At 44.5% G+C, this 19,958-nt stretch overlaps 1 protein-coding gene across 2 annotated transcripts in view; it reads left to right on the top strand.

The window, feature by feature from the left end:
* Nucleotides 1–3,689: 3,689 nt before the first annotated feature.
* stk10 (serine/threonine kinase 10) overlaps nt 3,690–19,958 on the top strand; it is a 132,063-nt gene continuing 115,794 nt past the window's right edge. For both annotated transcript variants that reach the window (XM_070878436.1, XM_070878438.1), the window contains exon 1: nt 3,690–4,228. In XM_070878436.1, the coding sequence (XP_070734537.1) occupies nt 4,073–4,228 (156 nt within the window). In that variant the 5' untranslated portion in view covers nt 3,690–4,072. The remainder of the gene's footprint in view (nt 4,229–19,958) is intronic.

The following is a 19,958-nucleotide window of genomic DNA, read 5'->3' on the forward strand; positions in this document are numbered from 1 at the left end:
TCTGGCGCCGACTCCTGCCCGCATCAATCTGGCATCTCAGCAGGCGGGAGGTCAGTTGCGCCAGTCAGCCACCCGCTGATGTCAGCGGGCAGTTCCCGCCGGTTCTCCCCTCCCGCCTGCTCCACACCAAATGGAAAGTGGTACTGGGTGCAACTTCAAGAGAAATGTCAGCGGCAGTTGGCGGCAGTCGGCAGCAGTGGGTGGTAAGGCCATCAATTTCAGGCCCTGTACCTCTTTTTATGAACCTCAGGATCCCATTGGCTTTTTTAACTGCTTTCTCAATCTGTCCTGCCACCTTCAATGATTTGTGCATATATACCCCCTGTCTCTCTGTTCATGCATCCCCCTTAGGATTGGATCCTTTAGTTTTCTGGTCTCTCCTCATTCTTCCTACCAAAATGCATCACTTCACACTTTGCTGCGTTAAATTTAATCTGCCATGTGTCCACTCATTTCACCAGCCAGTCTATGTCCTCTTGAAGACTATCACTATCCTCCTCACTGTTCACTATTCTTCCAAGTTTTGTATCATCTGCAAATTTTGAAATTGTGCCCTGTACACCCAAGTCCAAGTCATTAACACCACTAAGGGTCGGTACTAGCACCACTGCTGTTCTTGATATATATTAATGACTTGGACAGAAAAACAACCATTCACCACTACTCACTGTTTCATGTCACTTAGCCATGCTGCCACTATCCCTTTTACTCCATGGGCTTCAACTTTGCTGGCAAGCTTATTATGTGGCATTTTATCAAACACCTTTTGGAAGTCCATGTACACCACGTCAACCGCATTGATGATGAGATCCAACACCACCTCCAGTGCGCCAGTGTAGCTTTCGGCCGCCTGAGGAAAAGAGTGTTTGAAGATCAGTCCCTCAAAACTGTCACCAAGCTTATGGTCTACAAGGCCGTAGTAATACCCACCCTCCTGTATGGATCAGAGATGTGGACCATGTACAGTAGACACCTCAAGTCGCTGGAGAAATCCTGCAAATCCCCTGGGAGGACAGATGCACAAACATTAGCATCCTTGTCCAGGCCAACATCCTCAGCATTGAAGCACTGACCACACTTGATCAGCTCCACTGGGCAGGCCACATAGTCCACATGCCAGACACGAGACTCCCAAAGCAAGCGCTCTACTCGGAACTCGTCCACGGCAAACGAGCCAAAGGCGGGCAGAGGAAACATTACAAGGACACCCTCAAAGCCTCCCTGATAAAGTGCGACATCCCCACTGACACCTGGGAGTCCTTGGCCATAGACTGCCCTAAATGGAGGAAGTGGATTCGAGAGGGCGCTGAGTTCCTTGAGTATCGTCGCCGAGAGCATGCAGAAATCAAGCGTAGGCAGCGGAAGGAGCATGCGGCAAACCAGGCTCACTGCCCACCCTTTCCCTTAACGACTATCTGTCCGACCTGTGACAGAGACTGTGGTTCTCATATTGGACTGTACAGCCACCTAAGAACTCATGCTAAGAGTAGAAGCAAGTCTTCCTCGATTCCGAGGGTCTGCCTATGATGATGATGATGATCAACCCCCTCTGTTATCTCATCAAAAAATTCAATCAAGTTAGTTAAACACAATTTGCCTTCAACATATCCATGCTGCCTTTCCTTAATTAATCCACACTTGTTCTAGTGACTGTTAATTTGGTCCTTGATTATCGTTTTTAAAATCTTCTCTACTACCGAGGTTAAACTGACTAGCCTGTAGTTGCTGGGTTTATCCTTGCACCTTTTTTGAACAAGGGTGTAACATTTGCAATTATCCAGTCCTCTGGCACCAGCCCTGTATCCAAGGAAGATTGAAAGATTATGGCCAGTCCCTCTGCGATTTCAACCTTATCTTCCTTCAGCATCCTTGGATGCATCCCATCTGGTCGTGGTGACTTATCTACTTTAAGCATAGCCAGCCTTTCAATACCTCCTCTTTATCAATTTTTATCCCATTCAGTTTCTCTATTACCCCCTTTTTCACTATGTCTATGGCAGCATCTTCTTCCTTGGTAAAGACAGATGCAAAGTATAGGTTGAGCGTCCGAAATCTGGAGTTCCGAAATTCTGAATGTTCTGGAATCTGGATACTGGGTCGATCCGTGGCAGGGTCATCCAGAAACCGGAAAATGTTCCGAAATCCAGACCTCCCCGCCTCAGCTGCCTGACCTGCCCCTGTTTCGGCACCTCCCCCCGACTCAGCCGCCCAACCTCTGGCTACTCGACCTCCACCCGCCTCGGCCGCCCGACCTCCCCGCGCCTCAGCCGCCCGACCTCAGCCGCCGCCCCCCCCCTTTCCTCGGCCACCCGATCACCCCTCCTCTCCCCTACCTACCTTAGCCCAGGTGGTTCTGGACTCGGAATGTCGGAAAGACGTTCCGAAATCCAGAAATACCCAAACCTCGGCCAAGGTATTTCTGGACTCGGGACATGGCAAAGACATTTAGAAATCCGGAAATACCCGAAATCTGTAATGGCCTCGGTCCTGAGGTTTCCGGATTTCTGACACTCTACCTGTACTCATTTAATCCCTCAGCATGCCCTCTGCATAGGTCTCCTTTTTGGTCCCTAACTGGCTCCATCTCTTCTCTTACTACCTGTTTACTATTTATATGCCAATATAAGACTTTTGAATTCTGTTTTATGTTAGCTGCCAATCTATTCTCATACCCTCTCTTTGCCCCTCTTATTTTCATTTTCACTTTACCTCTGAATGTTCTATATACTTGAGGCCTTCCGTTATCGGTCGGCACCAGGATGACTGGCTTCATACCCCCCACAAAATAACATTTTGATTTAATTTGTTAAGTTTCCTTTCATTTTGGTTTAAGTTACAGTTTTAGTGGTTGTGCCCCTTTAAGAAGTTGGCATATGCTTCCTTTTTTATTGGCAATGGCAATTGCCATCAATCACTGAAATTAAGCAAAAATAGGTTGTAACAATGTATGCAAATGACCTTGCCCAGGAACCTTGTGTGTAATTCGCACTGCTGAATAATTATCTTGAAAGGGCAATAGCGGTGTATATCACATCAAGAAAATTCTGTGCCACTAAAACTGGCCATTCTGCCCACCCAGTTGTGTCAGAATTTACCCTCCACATGTGCAGGCTCCGATTATTATTTCTGGTTCTTGAGCTGCATAACAAATTGAAAATGCATTATGTGCCCAGCAGTGACTACTGGTTGCGAATAGCGAATAGCGAATAGCGAAATACGATTCCCATTGGCAGAAGGGTCGAGATGCAGAGGATACAGTTTAAGGTGATTGGCACAAGAAAAAAACTTTTTTGTTAAGATCTGGAATGCACTGCCTAAAAGAGTGGTGGAGGCAGACTCAATTGTATATTTCAAAAAGGAGTTGGATAAGTATCTGGAAGGAGGGTGGGGGGGGGAAGCTGCAGGGGAATGGGACGAGCCGAGAGCCGGCACGGACTGGACGGGCCGAGTGACCGCCTTGCGTGCTAGAACCATTCTCTGATCCGAACTTGTTGCTCTGGGGCCAGCCAGACCGGACGAGAGGCGCGGGTGATCATTGATGGGCGTGCAAAGCGACCAATCGGCAGTCGGTAGTCAAGCTTGCCGTTGTGAAGGCAGCGCGTGGGCAGCGGCGGAGGACCAATGGGAGCGGGGCGGGGGCGGGGCTGGGGGGTGGACCCGGGCGGAGTTTATTTAAAGGGATAGAATGGGTCGCGGAAGCCGGCAGGTGGATGGAGCATGTGGCAGAGCCAGGCTGAGTGCGGGCGGACGCTAACTCGGGGATTTTTTTTTTTGTGTTTTGGTTGAAGAAATCCGATGTAAATGAGTTGGGGAAGATGAATTGGTCACTGGGTGATATTTTTTGAAGGGGTTTCTGTTGGCCGCGCTGTTGGACAAGGGGATGACAGTTGGGTGAGCGGACTGCGAGAGGAGCCGGGTTCGCTCGGCCCCGGAGGGAGGGAGCTGGGGCTGAGCCTGAGGAGACTTCACTGCCACAGATTGCCGACTTCCTGGCTCTGGCCAGCCCTGTGTGTGTTGTGTGAGAGACAGAGACAGACTTGCTGACTCCCCCGGCTGTCTTTTTCCGGCCGCGATGGCTTTCGCCAATTTCAGAAGGATCCTGAGACTCTCCACCTTCGAGAAGAAGAAATGCAAACAGTACGAGCACGTCCGCAGGGACGGGAACCCCGAGGAGATCTGGGAGCTGATCGGGGAGCTGGGCGATGGCGCCTTCGGCAAGGTTTACAAGGTGATGTGAAGAGGGAGCTGGTTTTGTTTTGAGGTTGTTTCTGTAATTTCCCAATTTCCCCGCAGCCCCCAGGACGTCCCGTATCGCTGGTGTGTGGGCCAGTTCTTTCATGTCACTTCACCACTTAAACTTTGGTCGAAGTTCCTGGCGCTCAAACATTGTTGCAGTTCCTTAAGTTCCTTGATCACGTTGGCTTCTTTTCCCTTCCTCTCTCCACCCCCCTCCTATCTTATGGGAGGGGGGCATTTGCGCGATGGATTAATATTGAGTTTTTATAACTATTTATTGCACGTGTTTGTTTTTTTGTGAACAATTATTAAGAGTTACTTTTGGAATGAGCGCAGGAGAGTTTAAAGCAAGAGTACATCCCCCCACGATCGCTTCTTCAGTGCCCCGACAGTTTGCTGGCGGAAGAGTACATTCTGTGTTTGGTATGCGGCTTTTCACAACGAGAAAGGGATCTTTTGGAAATGCTTTGCAAAATCTTGTAACGATGCAGCTCAGTTTTGCTGGTGATTTTGAGGTTGAGAACTCGCAGGACTTCCGGCTGACGCACTTACTGGGTGTGAAAAGTGGTCAATGAGTTCTCTTCTGTTGCTGACGGTGATGTGTTTTGGGAAAGGTAATCTGGAGAATGCCTGTACCTCTTACACAGAACGTTGTGGAATTTCAAGTAAAGCACAGAGTCGACATTGAAGTTACTGTCGGTTCCAGTTTTAGATTCATGCCATCTTTGATGTGGAGCTGGCAGACATGAGTTATACTGCCAGGTTTCACATCGTGCTTTGACCAGTCACAACTGCTTACCAGTAATCTGAAGTCAGTTTTTTATATTAACTTTTTTTGTTCCCGTCCTAAGAGAGTGACCTAATGTCCCTTGCTCTCATTATATTTATCCTCAGTTATTGGTTTTCAGAATTGCATAACTTATGCAGGTCCTTGTGCATGAAACACACAAAGTTAGTATGAAGGTACAGCAAGTAATCTGGAAGGCAAATGGAATGTTGGCCTTTATTGCAAGGGGAATCGAACATAAAAGCAGAGAAGTCCTGCTACAACTGTACAGGGTATTGGTAAGACCACACCTGGAGTACTGTGTACAGTTTTGGTCTTCGTATTTAAGGAAGGATATACTTGTAGAAAATGCTGGAAATCTCAGCAGGTCAGGCAGCATCTGGAGAGAAAGCAGAGTTAACGTTTCGGGTCGATGACCTTCGAAGGGTCATCGACCTGAAATGTTAACTCTGCTTTCTCTGCACAGATGCTGCCTGACCTGCTGAGATTTCCAGCATTTTCTGTTTTTATTCCAGATTCCAGCATCTGCAGTTTTTTACTTTGGTGTAATGATATACTTGCATTGGAGGCTGTTCAGAGAAGGTTCATTAGGTTGATTTCGGAGATGAGGAGGTTGACTTATGAAGATACGTTGAGTAGGTTGGGCCTATACACATTGGAGTTCAGAAGAATGAGAGGTGATCTTATTGAAACTTGTAAGATAATGAGGGGGCTCGACAAGGTGGATGCAGAGAGGATATTTCCACTCATAAGGGAAATTAAAACTAGGGGACATAGTCTCAGAATAAGGGGCTGCCCATTTAAAACTGAGATGAGGAGAAATTTCTTCTGAGGGTTGTAAATCTATGGAATTCTCTGCCCCAGAGAGCTGTGGAGGCTGGGTCATTGAATATATTTAAGGTGGAGACAGATTTTTGAACAATAAGGGAGTAAAGGGTTATGGGGAGCGGGCAGGGAAGTGGAGCTGAGTCCATGAGCAGATCAACAATGATCTTAGTGAATGGTGGAGCAGGCTCGAGGGGCCAAATGACCTACTCCTGCTCCAATGTTCTTATAACATCCAAGACCCAATTGTTGAGTTCAGCCACATTGGACTAGCTCTACATATTTACCTTGCACAACAGTAGGTGCCTAATTTCATAGACCTGTCGTTGTGTGGATCTGCAATGTTATTAATTCCCAGGAGGTCAAATTTATCTACTGGATGGTAGCATGGAGTTCAAGCTCCACTACTGACTTCAGCGCATAATTTAGGCTGACATGTGGTGCATTATTGTTCAAGGTGCAGTCTTTTGGATGATATGTTGAAGAGGCCCTTGTTATGGTGATTCAAGTGGATGTAAAGCATCTCAAAGCACTATTCCTTCCTCAGAAACCCACAAACAGATCACTCGTTCTTCATTTGCTATGTGTAAGTTGACTGCTCAGTTTGGCTACACAAGTGACTGCACTTCAAAAGCAATTAAATGTGTTTGTTGTGCTTTGCGTTATCTGGAGAACCTTATTCTTTACTTAGAGTGCAGCCGACGATGGAAAATGGTGGATCCTTTGTCATCTGCACTATTTTAATATAAAATTGCTTCCCCAAGAATTTTCAAGACACCATCTAAAATCAGAAAGGCTGTGAATGAAATTGAGGAATTTTTGCACTGGTTGCAGTTACAGCAGCTGAAATCCAAATGGTTGATCTCTGCCTGTTGTACTACATGTCAGAATTTGATCTTGCCGATTTCACTCCAAAGCAATACTACATTACTTTGTGTTGATTGAATGATCCAATGTTGATGGGTGATCCTATGGGTTGGGCTACTGAGTGGGTGGATGTGGTTTTGTGTATCTCATTTCCCCATATAGTGAATTCATGATCTGTCATGGTATAAGCAGAAGAGCTGAGTTGATGTGGTGAAGCAGAAACCAGTAGGAAGGAGGCTGTAAACATTTTGACCATGAAATGATGCCATGGGATACCAGTGTATGAACAAATAATGCATTTTTGCATTTCTCTGCCCACTATTTTTGGAGGTATTTTAAATTAAACCCGTCTGCTAAAATAGTGGAGAGGAATTTCAGATGCATGGTTGTAGCTTTCAGAGTCTGTTGGTGGAACAGATCTCTTGACCTTTCTGTGGAAAGATGTGTATATATGTGGATTGGTGGAAAGGAGAAAAATGTCAAACCATTACTTGTAATCTACAACTGTTATAAGTTTTATCCTCAATGGGCATGTGTGGAGGGGTTTTAGTTCAGAGCAATAAGATGAATTTTGTTGCTGGAACCTATTTCCTTTGTGCCATCAGCTGATTAAAATTGTGTTGGCTTTAACACGTGTATTGCTATATGTAATTGAATCTGCAACAAAGCTTTCTTCTACAGTAATTGGGGAAATGTGGTCATCTATTGTAATTAAAAGTAAACATATTAGTAACTAGATGATTTGAGAGTTCATTTGAGAATGGAATGAGCATGTGAGCATAAGACGTACTTAAGTGAACTTGTTTGGTAAGTTTTAACAAGCTTATAAACATACAGGCTGATTTGAAATATCTGTTGTGATGGTTGGGGCTATGCTGCTGTTTAAAGTGGCATGTTGCAATATTGAAATGACACTGAGCCATGCTCTTATGGCAACATGCTGTTGAACTGAAGTTTCAATTCAAGTATCAAATGTTCATTTTACTGCACCATTTCAGCACTCTAAGCATGGAAAAGACAGTGATTGGGGCCGAGTATATGGACTGCAGATGTTAGCGTGTTAAAGTTTTAAATAATTAAACTCTATTTGAAGATCATAACTGAAGTCTCAGAGAGGCTAATTTAATGAGCCTTCTCTGGAGTATATTCCATTGTGGGCGCCCCGACCTGTGTAAGAACACCACTGCAGATCGGAGGCTATAAATAGAGTTGGAGCGGCGGGCTCTGGAATATCGTGGGCGAAAGTGTGGAGAATGAGGGTACGGGGCCCAGAAGAGCCGAGGGCTCAGAGGCAGCATGGGCCTACCCACACTGCGATATGTGTGCGCACTAGGTCCAAGCTGCAGAGGAGATCTCCAGTCGTCCTGGTTTAACTCTTGCCACTGGATAAAGGCTTGGCTTTGTCGAGCCCGTGTGATGGCTGATGTGCAACGGTCACCACACATTTAAAAAATCCATGCACAGGCATCTTCCACCCCCTCAATTGGAGTTCAGGACTGGAACATCGGGTTCTTCATTGAAACACCTGTGAACTCTTGTGGAAGCAAGTCATCCTCGTTCGAGGGGCCGCCTATGATTCCATTAATACTTCGTGCCCAAGATGTTGGGCCATTTATATCCAAGACTGCTACGAGGATTATTAATGTATTCTCCTTGCTTCAATTGATTACCATAAAGTAACTGTGAATTAACTATTCCCACATTTGTTAATCTAGAATGCCCAATGAAGCATGGTGGTGCAGTCAGTTTTGTTTTTCTTTCCTTTCTTAAGTGTATGATTCTTTGAGTTCCACCTGTCATTTCGTACCTCACCCGAGAGGTCACTTTTCATTTGAGCATTGGCAAGCTATTTGACTGGGGGTACCACAAACGTGTCCAACTCTTAATCACTTGCTGTTGATGTATGCACTTTCCAGCAGGTTCCTGGATGATTAGAAGCAGAAATGCTGATTTTTTTTTTTAAAATTCCCCTCCCTAGCATGGAGATAGTACAGCCAGTTGTGCCTCAGTGTTGCTTTGGCAGAGATCAGCTAACTCCGCACAATGCAGTGTTTGAACTTATGACCAAACTGGTCTATATGGGTCAGGGCAGCATGTGGTGTATTTATCCACTAAGTTGTAGATGGAGTCCTAGGGAGCAGAGAATAAGTCTCTCAGTTTTATTCTTGTAGATTCGGAGTTTAAAAGGGGTTGAAGTTATCTAGCAGTCTTGGTAGACTTGATGTTAAACATGCCCAAAAAATGCAGAGCAGCAATCAACGAAGCTAATTGCATTTTGGACGTCATTGTCAAAACAGTAGAATACAAGTTAAAGGGGGTAATAATCAAACTTTTATAGCAGTCTGGTCAGACTACGCCTTAAATAGTGCATCCAATACTGGTTGCTAAGAAACAAGAGATATACTAGTGCTGTAGGCAGTACAGAGAAGTCACAAGGTTAATCCCCAGTATTGGGGTTTGATCTGCGAGAAAAGCCTGAATAGACTTGAGTTTTTCAGCTGGAAAAGAGGCAACTTAGAGGTATAGGATTGTTAAGGGTATAGGAAAAGTTAGCCCAGAATCTCACTTTAAATTTACTGAGGGTAGAACTAGGGGATATGGGTCCCAACTAGGTAAAGGTAGTTTTAGGAATGATATGAAGAAATTCTTCAGTGTGTGGCATAAATTTGAGCTGGAGTAATGGAAGCAAAAACACTGGAATCATTTAAGAAATGTAGCATCAAGTTAGATGCTACAATGGGAGGACGTTAGAATTCCGATGGACGAATTAAGATGGGCTGAATGGCTTTCCTCATCTGTAATTATATGGAGATCTCGAGGGCTTCTTAAACAGCCCTACCCACCAAAATAATTCATTATAATATCTTGTGCAGCAGGAAATGCAGTTACCCTAGCAACCATTATGCCACTTTGCAGCTGAGTGTGCAGTGCAGGTTATTACCAGCTCTTTTATGAGCGTAAGCTGACTCTGAAGTTCCCACTGTAGTGACCCAGTATTTTCCTCACTTCAAGTTTAAAGTTTGTGTTTGTTTTTAAAAAAAAAACTAACACTCCTAAAATACTCCTAGTAAGACCACAGTTGGCGTGTTGGGTGTAGTTTTGGGATCCACATTAAAGAAAGGAAGTTGATGTAATAGAGAGGGTACAATAGAGACTGGCTTAAGATGCTGCAATACACATATGAAGAAAGACTTAAAAATTAGCACTGCTTCAGTTAGAAGAGAAGAGATTAAAGGTAATGTGAGAGAAGTGTTTAAAATCGTGAAGTGATGGGACAGAGTAGATAGGAACAGGCTGTTTCCAGTAATTGAGGGGTCTACAATAAGGGAATATGGACATAAGATTGGATATGAAAGATTTAGGACAGACAAGAGGATTTATTTTTACACGGCAAGTTATGAAATATTGGAGTTAGTGATAAAGCAGAGACCATTTCAGCATTTAAGAATAGGTTAGATAGGTGGTTGAAGGAATAAAGTACATTTCATTTCAAGTCCACGGTGTCTCGAGTTCGGTTGCATTTCCTTGATGGAGTGTTGCTGTTGAAGTGGACCCACAGAAAATGTTTCACTTAGTTTTTGAGAGTTCAACAGTAACATAATATCTTTGAATGAGACAAATTGGTTGTCCCTTAAGTGAGACGAATTGCAAAAGCAGTTGTATTTGGCTGAGTTTAGTAAGAAAGAAAAACTTGGGTTTATATAGCGCCTTTCATGACCACAGGACTTCTCAAAGTGCTTTACAGCCGATGGGTTTTAATGTAGGAAACGCGGAAGCCAATTTGTACACAAGCAAGCTCCGACAATGTGATAATGACCTGATGATCTGTTTTTGTTATGTTGATCGAGGGATAAATATTGGCAAGGACGCTGGGGATAACTCCCATGTTCTTCTTTGAAATACAGGTTGAGCGTCCGAAATCCAGAGTTCCAAAATTCGGAATGTTCTGGAATCCGGACACAGGGCCGATCCATGGTGGGGTCATCCGGAAACCTCCCAAATCTGGAAATACCCGGAATCCGGAAAGGCCTCAGTCCCAAGGTTTCCGGATTTCGGACGCTCAACCTGTAGTACCGTGGGATTTTTTACGTCCACTTGAGAGAACAGATTAACCACTTGGTTTAATGTCTCATCCGAAAGATGGCACCTTTGACAGTGTAGCGCTCAGCACTGGAGTGGGAGCGGGTAGGGAAGTGGACCTGAGTCCATGATCGGATCAGCCATGATCGTATTAAATGACAGAGTAGGCTCGAGGGGCTGTATGGCCTACCCCTGCTCCTATTTCTTATGTTCTTATGAACCCACAACCTTCTGACTCAGAGGCAGGAGTGCTACCCCACTGAGCCACAGCTGACACTGTATAAAACAAGACTTCCCGTTTTGAATAGTTGGAAGACTATTGTCTGTCACATTATTTCATCCCATTGACCTCTGACCTGTTTCTTCTGCATCACTTGCAATGCTCATTGAAAATTCAGATTTGAAACTGAATTGCAGTTTATGCATCCCATACTGAATTGAAACCATGATCTCTTTAAATAGATGCAACAATGATTATCTGTGGGTTTAATATAATTTAATGTTGTTTATTACACCATCTTGTTTAGCAAGATGTTGACCGTGTAATGTGTACAGCTTAATTCTCATGCTGGCTGTAAATATAAGTATAGAGGATTTAAAAATATCTCTCTTTCCCTTTTCAACCTGACAGCTGCTATTGAGAGTGCATGTCAAGAAACCATTCTGTTTGCAGTGCGAGTTGTTCTGGGTGGCGGGTGAGCATTGAATGTGTCTCTGCATCACAGATTACCCATTCATAATTATTCCCCTGTTTGCATCTATAATAAGAAAGGTTGTGGGTTTAAGACATAGTATTTAAACTGACAATCACTTTTTATCCAAGTAAATATCAATATAATTGCTGCCAGTGCCTTAAGTGAAACAAATACTACCTGAACAGTTGCCATTTAAATCGGAATAATGATGAGCATACTCGTGCAGGAGTTTCTGCAAGGCAGTACAGAATGCAGCATTGTGCACATCACTCATGCTTTTGAATTAACTGTAGGTCAGTGCAAGAAGACTAACCTCTTCAATCCCTGTTAATTAGTAGCTATAACTGATGATGGGAAGTGCTTTCAAGTTTAAAGTCTTTAAAGATATTGTGCTTTAGTTTAACATTTCAAACTGATTTAAAGCACATTTATTGGTCTCCTACAAGTGTCCAGCTGCACTGAAATCATTTGCACAATCCATATTAAATAAGACATTCATGGCTGCTCTTGTGGTTATGCTGGTGAGTACTGGGAAGGTCCCGGGTTTGATTCTTTGCTCAGTTAACTGATTGGCCACTGTAGTCCTGAGTTTGAGGTTGATGTGGTGGGGTGGAGTCGCTAAGGATTTAGACATGGATTGGTATGTAACGACTCCTATTGGTGTAAATGTGGATTCTTTTCCCTCAATCTGGTTCAGCAAAATTACTGAAACGAATACTGTTTGTGCTTTAAACAAAGCAAGCTTTTATTTAAAAAGCAAATCCCGATCGGGGACCTTATCAGACACAAGGAATGCAACTCTGATAGAACGCACTCACTTCCTACGGACAAAGTGACGTTACATTGTAAAGGGACGACGGTTATACATTTTCGGCAAAAGATAACAAGATAGGGCTAGAGTGGCATCCTAGTTCAGCCTATCCCTTTTGATCCCTCTTTCCCTTTGTCCACTCATAAGCCGACCTAAGTATGGTCTGATTTTAAACAAAGACCTTCTGTTAATGTTTCAGGTTAATAACATGATTTAATAAGACCTTGAGGTTTTTCTGCAAGCTGTGGGTTTTGTTTCAATATGTGTTAGTGTTGTAACATTTTGCAGTCTCGAGTCTGAGATGTCATGGCTATTCCATGAATTCTTTGTTAGCTTATACTATCCATATATAATTCCCACGTTCTCAACTTCTCGACTTTATACATTTTTAAACATTCACATTCCCCCCTTTTATCATTCCATGATAACACTTAGGGTCATTCTAGGAGTATCGCATTCATCCGTTCACACTCTATTTCCTGAATCATATTGTTGTTAGTGTCGAGTAGTTCTTTAGTTCATTGGATCATAACTCGGGAGCCCTTGACCACAAGAGGGTTTGCTAACCTTGCCATCATTACTTTACAACAAAGGTTAAGGCAACCAACAATCAAACAACAGGTAATTATTACTACGATGAGAATAATTGCCCCATGCATTAGATAGGATCTCCAAGATCCATCTGATAGCCCATCAACCCAGCTAGATCCTTCTGGTGTGGATAACTTCTTCACCTCCCTTATGTGATCAGCGAGATTGGTTATGTTTTCTGAACTATCAGGAATGTAAGTGCAACATTCAGATCCTATCGGGGCACACGTTCCCCCTTTCTCAGTGAACAGGTAATCGAGGGCCATTCGGTTTTGTAATGCTACGGTCCTTATTGCTACCATTTCAGCTGTGATGCCCTCCAGAGCTTCAGCAGTATTGTTAGCTATCTGTTCCAATATCGTCTCTAGGTTCTGTACTTCATCCATGAGACGTCCTATCCTGATTGGGAACATCATGACCCCAAAGAACTTGTCGGCGGGGATGATGGCTCTCTTGTATCGGCTGGAGGCATGTGCTTCCGCCAGGGTACGTACTTGCCGCACAAATGGCACCACATATCCCAGATAACAGGACCCTGTCCATCTTCCGGGTCCCAGGACTGGGCCCACAAACCTCCACATGTTTTATTCGGAAGGTGAGAGAGGATGGTGACTCGTGCACCTGTGGTGATGTTGAGACTGTTTGGGCATTTGCTGTACCCTATGATATGTCCCTTGTTACTGGTGTCATTTCGGGTTAGACATATGTCCCCGGTTGGCCTCCCAATCCCCGAGGTATTGGTCAGGGCTAAGAATGGGGGTTCCTTTCCACGGTCGTAGGTTGGTTGGTACCATCCCTGGAACGTCTGACTAATTGCATTGGCCCCCCTCCTCTCGTGATAGTTTGGCTCTGAATCCATCTGACAGTCTCAGTTAGGGTTAGTGGAACGGGGCGCAAAGGAATTCCCCCTTTGGAATGTATAGGGATATGTGAACACACCCAACATCTCAAAGTTCCCATTTTGCGCATAAACATAAGACATGTACAAAAAGGTGTTTACATGGAGCTCTCGTCTCTGTCTCCCCTCCCATGTGCCGAAACTGTCATATATCAACACTATTATACAGACTGTGGCATACAGACACAGTTTCATCTTATATCTCAGGATTCAGATAAATAGTCCAATTATTTTGCTGATTAAAAGACTTCAGTTTTCCCGTTTCTCTTCTCAGGTCACCGTCGGTGTAGCTGGCTGTCTATCACTACGGGTAAAAGTTCAAACTGGTCCACGTTCCAATTAGGATGCCAACAGCCTTGTTCAGCTATGGAGAAGAGGAAGTCTGGAACAGAAACAGGAGTTAGAATAACCAGTAAAATAGTTTCGTTAGAGGGTGGTGAGCTTGCAGTGGTGCAGGTGAACCCAGGCACTTTTCCCCTCAACCTTGGCTGCAGTGGGGGTAGTGAGTAACACCTGAAAAGGCCCCTCCCATTGTGGCTCTAATCCCTTCCGAATCCATACTTCCCTGGTGCCACGAGGGACAATTTGGGTAAAACTGGGAGGTCGAGGTGAGCATCTTGAACCTGGTTGTGAGCTAGTCGCAGAGCCTGAGTCAGAGAAAGAACATAGGTGGTCATCAGTCGAGCTGAGATCTCATATCTAGGAACAATTTCCCTCATTAACACCTTAACAACAGTTTGAGCCTTATTGTCCAGGTTAGGGTAGGCTTCAATCCATCTGCTAAACACATCTACTATTACTAACACATATTTGTAACATTGAACTTTTTGTAACTCAATGTAGTCCAACTGAAATGTCTCAAAGGGACCTTCGGGTAGGGGCGTTTTACCCCAATCACGGTACTCCCTTCCCTGGATTATGCTGTTGGCAAACAAGGCAACGACTACTGGCGTTCTGGGCCAACGCCTGAAGCCTGGGGTGCCACCAAGTAGCCAAAAGCGTATCACTTGTCGCCCTTGCTCCACAATGAGTAGCAAAATGCATACATTCAATAATCCATGTGGCCAACTCGTCAGATATGCAAGTCTGTTCTGCGGGAGTGGTCCAGAGTTTAGAGACATTGTCATTTGTAACACTGAATCCTTTTTAGCACCTTAGTACTTCCTCCATGGAGCAAAAGCTTGCTGATGCTCATTGTGTAGGTTCACCAATGAAGAATAACTAATTCAGTGAGATACCAAAGAGCAACGGCGTCTTATGGAACCTGTCCTCCGCAAGTATTCAACACGTTATATGTGAAGTGGTGGTCCTCCAGTAGCTTGCTTAATTGGCCAGGTATAGGCTCAAGTATTGGACCTTCCTGGTCCTGTGCCATTTTTCTTCCCCGAGGGGAACTGCTCTAAAATCTTAATTAAAGCAGCTGAGGTGACTGGCCTAAAATAAAAATGATTGTTTGATTGGCATGATTGTGCACACGAGCCAAGTTCTCTATACACTGTTGCACAGTGAGTGGGCATCCTGTGTTTAAGCTTGACCAATGGTTTTCATAACCATGCAATTATTTGAACATATCTAGCTTTAAAGTGACAATTTTTTCTACTTCTAAATGTTTGTGGGAAAGAACATGTCTTTCTCTCATCTCATTTATCATTGAGAACCCCAGCCTGTTTGATGGAGGGGAGAGGAGGGAGGAATGTCAGGGAAATAGTCTTGGGTGTCTGACTTGCCTCAGCTCCAATCAAACATCTGAAATACAGTGAAGACAGGGTCTTGATTGGGAGGTCAGTTACCTTCGGCTCAAAATTGGCTCGGTGTTGCTCTTTTTTTTTTGGAGCAAATTGATTTTTCTGGAGTATCTTAAAAATCCTCATTTTGTACATTCAATTTGCGCCAGTGTAAGTGAGTTAATGAGGATTTTTTAGTTTAGTTTTTTTTTAAAAAAGGGGGCGTTACCAGCCACCTACGCCCGTTTTGGACAGCTAATAGTTACTCCAAACTAACTTAGGCCAGCATATGTGGCCACTTGTGGCCACACAGAAATCCCTTGCGAAGAGTTAAGAAATCAGTGCTGGTAGATACATCGGAGGCCAGCAGAACTTAATGACTTGACGAAAGAAGGTGAATTGGATCAAACAGCTATGCAGGACATCATATGACAAACTTCGCAAAGTTAATTTACTATACAAAAGAAACATTCATGGAAGCTTAAACTACAAAAATAAAAGAAGTAAAGAGACTAAACACATTTACATATTTTTTTCAAAATATCCAAATAAAAATTAGAAGTACCCCCTGCTTGTAATTCTTATGTTCGCCCAGCCACCTAAGCTCACCCATCATCAGCCTGCTCCTTACAAACAACCCTACCTCCCGGGGTCGGGGATCAGACCCTCCAGGATCAGAACAGCACCTGGGGTCAGAGATCGGACACGTCTGGGGATCAGATCTTCCCTAGAGGTCGGGGATCGGACCGCCCAAGGGATCGGAAACCCCTACCCCCATGGGGTTGGTGATCGAACCCACCCTGCGGTTCAGAATTACCTCCACCCCCGCCGGATCAAAACTCCCCCTATCCCCGCCGCCCGGCTTGGACCCCGCACCAACCTGCTTGTTGTGGACTTCTAACCCGGGAAGGCAGCGGGCCGGCCTGTGCGGGAGGCCACTCGGCCCGGGATAGGGGCTGGATGCATCGGGTCCCACACTGCAGCATGCACACAGAGGCTGGGGCCAGGAGCTACTGCGCATGCGTGCACACTCCAACATACATCTGGAGGGCTGCCGGCACTGTTTCTGGTGCAGGGCCTAGCTCCGCCCCCCAATCAACTGGCCACGCCACGCCAAGCCCCGGGAGAGGCAACACAGCGGCCAGAATCGGGGGACATTTTATCGCCGCCCTTTTTAGCCCACAAAGTCGGCGCATCTCTGGTGAGTGCACCGAAAAAAGAGATGGACCAATTTTGAGCCCCTTGTTTCACTTGTAAAGTTGTATTTTTTGCACATTTCACGTTATGCTGAGGTATTCTAAGTTTGCCTGTAATGGTTGTTTGCTGCTAATTATCAGGACTATGCTTGTACAGTTTTATTGCTACAACACCTCCATTTTGAACATAATGCACTTGTCCTGGTTATTTTATCCCAACTGATTTTAGCATCGATTAAGTCCAAAACATTTCAGTCTGTATACTGCTGGTTGTTCCCTCATGGGATAGCTTCTTTTCCCCTTTTCTCCTGATATGATTCTCTTTTTTTTTGTATGGGAACATTGTATGTGCAGCCAGGATTGCATCCTCGTATTCTTTAATATTTATCCCTTTTTCATCTGGTTTGTCCTGGGCCCAAGCACATAAGCACATAAGAACATAAATAGGAGCAGGAGTAGGCCATACGGCCCCTCGAGCCTGCCCTGCCATTCAATAAGATCATGGCTGATCTGATCATGGACTCAGCTCCACTTCCCCGCCCGCTCCCCATAACCCCTTATCCCCTTATCGTTCAAGAAACTGTCTATTTCTGTCATACATTTATTCAATGTCCCAGCTTCCACAGCTCTCTGTGAGGCAGCGAATTCCACAGATTTACAACCCTCTGAGAAAAGAAATTTCTCCTCATCTCTGTTTTAAATGGGCGGCCTTTATTCTATCAGTGGAAACATCCTCTCTGCATCTATCTTGTCAAGCCCCTTATAATCTTATACGTTTCTATAAGATCACCTCTCATTCTTCTGAATTCCAATGAGTAGAGGCTCAACCTACTCAACCTTTCCTCATTAGTCAACCCCCTCATCCCCGGAATCAATCTAGTGAACCGTCTCTGAACTGCCTCCAAAGCAAGTTCGTAAATATGGAAACTAAAACTGCATGCAGTATTCCAGATGTGGCCTCACCGATACCTTGTATAGCTGTAGCAAGACTTCCCTGTTTTTATACTCCCATTCCCTTTGCATTAAAGGCCAAGATACCATAATATTGGCTCCGGGTCAATGGCGAGTTAGCCCAGACCCACTCTTGTTGATGTTTCTCTCGATCACCAATGAGATGGTGAGACTAGTTCAGTCTAATTACTCTGAAGCCTCAAATTGTATAATTTGCTGCAAACCATCTCAAATTACACTGGTTTTATCTGACTGTGAAAAGTCTCAGTTCTGTTTGTACAATTGGTGACAAAGCTACTCCAAGTTGTTTTAAGATGCTGCATTTCTGTGTGTTTTGGTTGCGGACCCATATAACCAGTCAAGTTCTCATGTTATGTTATGAGTCATTCATTGATGGAGTTCCTGGGCTTATAAGGTAATTTGAAGCAGTTTTTAACCTATTGAGCCTGCCTTGGGGAATGTCGTATATGGACTGTGTTCCTGAGATATTCTTAGAAAGCACTTTCTCAATTAACATATTTTTGATCAGTTGTTCTGCATTTTGGAGTCGTCTTACTGTGAATTCCTTCACACAAAAAGGAATTTTGAATTTAAACCTCCAAGCTCATGTCCACAAGACTCGACTCATCTGCTCCTTTGACCCCATACCTCTAAACTACTGACCACACAACCTTCCTTCCTGGCTCCCATGCCAGCTCATATTATAAATGGTTCCCTCTCCTCCAGTATTAGCCCATGCCCTTTCAAAATAGCCATCATATCTCTCCTATTTTTTTAAAAAAACAAAACACTCTCAACACTATTGTCCTTGCGAACTACAGCCACATCTTCAAGCTCCATTTCCTCTCCAAAGTCCTTAAACATAGAAACATAGAAATAGAAAATAGGTGCAGGAGTAGGCAATTCGGCCCTTCGAGCCTGCAACGCCATTCAATGAGTTCATGGCTGAACATACAACTTCAGTACTTCATTCCTGCTTTCTCGCCATACCCCTTGATCCCCCTAGTAGTAAGGACTACATCTAACTCCTTTTTGAATATATTTAGTGAATTGGCTTCAACAACTTTCTGTGGTAGAGAATTCCACAGGTTCACCACTCTCTGGGTGAAGAAGTTTCTCCTCATCTTGGTCCTAAATGGCTTACCCCTTATCCTTAGACTGTGACCCCTGGTTCTGGACTTCCCCAACATTGGGAACATTCTTCCTGCATCTAACCTATCTAAACCCGTCAGAATTTTAAACGTTTCTATGAGATCCCCCCTCATTCTTCTGAACTCCAGTGAATACAAGCCCAGTTGATCCAGTCTTTCTTGATGTGTCAGTCCCGCCATCCCGGGAATCAGTCTGGTGAACCTTCGCTACACTCCCTCAATAGTAAGAATGTCCTTCCTCAAGTTAGGAGACCAAAACTGTACACAATACTTCAGGTGTGGCCTCACCAAGGCCCTGTACAACTGTAGTAACACCTTCCTGCCCCTGTACTCAAATCCCCTCGCTATGAAGGCCAACATGCCATTTGCTTTCTTAACTGCCTGCTGTACCTGCATGCCAACCTTCAATGACTGATGTACCATGACACCCAGGTCTCGTTGCACCTCCCCTTTTCCTATCTGTCACCATTAAACCTGTTGTCGTCTCTCAAATCTTTCCCTCAACTCTAAGAACATAAGAAATAGGAACAGGAGTAGGCCATACGGCCCCACGAGCCTGCTCCGCCATTCAGTAAGATCATGGCTGATCTGATCATGGACTCCGCTCCACTTCCCCGCCCGCTCCCCATAACCCCTTATCCCCTTATCGGTTAAGAAACTGTCTATTTTTGTCTTAAATTTATTCAGTGTCCCAGATTCCACAGTTCTCTGAGGCAGCGAATTCTACAGATTTACAACCCTCGGAGAGAAAAAATTTCTCCTCATCTCTGCTTTAAATGGGCGGCCCCTTATTCTAAGATCATGCCCTCTAGTTCTAGTCTCCCCCATCAGTGGAAACATCCTCCCAGCCCCCTCATAATCATGTGGTTGGGGGTACTGTATTAGCATGGATAGAGGATTGGCTAACTAACAGAGAACAGAGAGTCAGGATAAATGGTTCATTCTCTGGTTGGCAACCAGTAATTAGTGGGGTGCCGCAGGGATCAGTGCTGGGACCCCCAACTATTTACAATCTATATTAACGACTTGGAAAAAGGGACTGAGTGTAACGTAGCCAAGCTTGCTGACGATACAAAGATGGGAGGAAAAGCAATGTGTGAGGAGGACACAAAATCTGCAAAAGGACATACAGGCTAAGTGAGTGGG

This window comes from Pristiophorus japonicus, chromosome 4 (genome assembly GCF_044704955.1).
Source record: "Pristiophorus japonicus isolate sPriJap1 chromosome 4, sPriJap1.hap1, whole genome shotgun sequence".
In the NCBI taxonomy this organism is placed as follows: Eukaryota; Metazoa; Chordata; class Chondrichthyes; family Pristiophoridae; genus Pristiophorus; species Pristiophorus japonicus.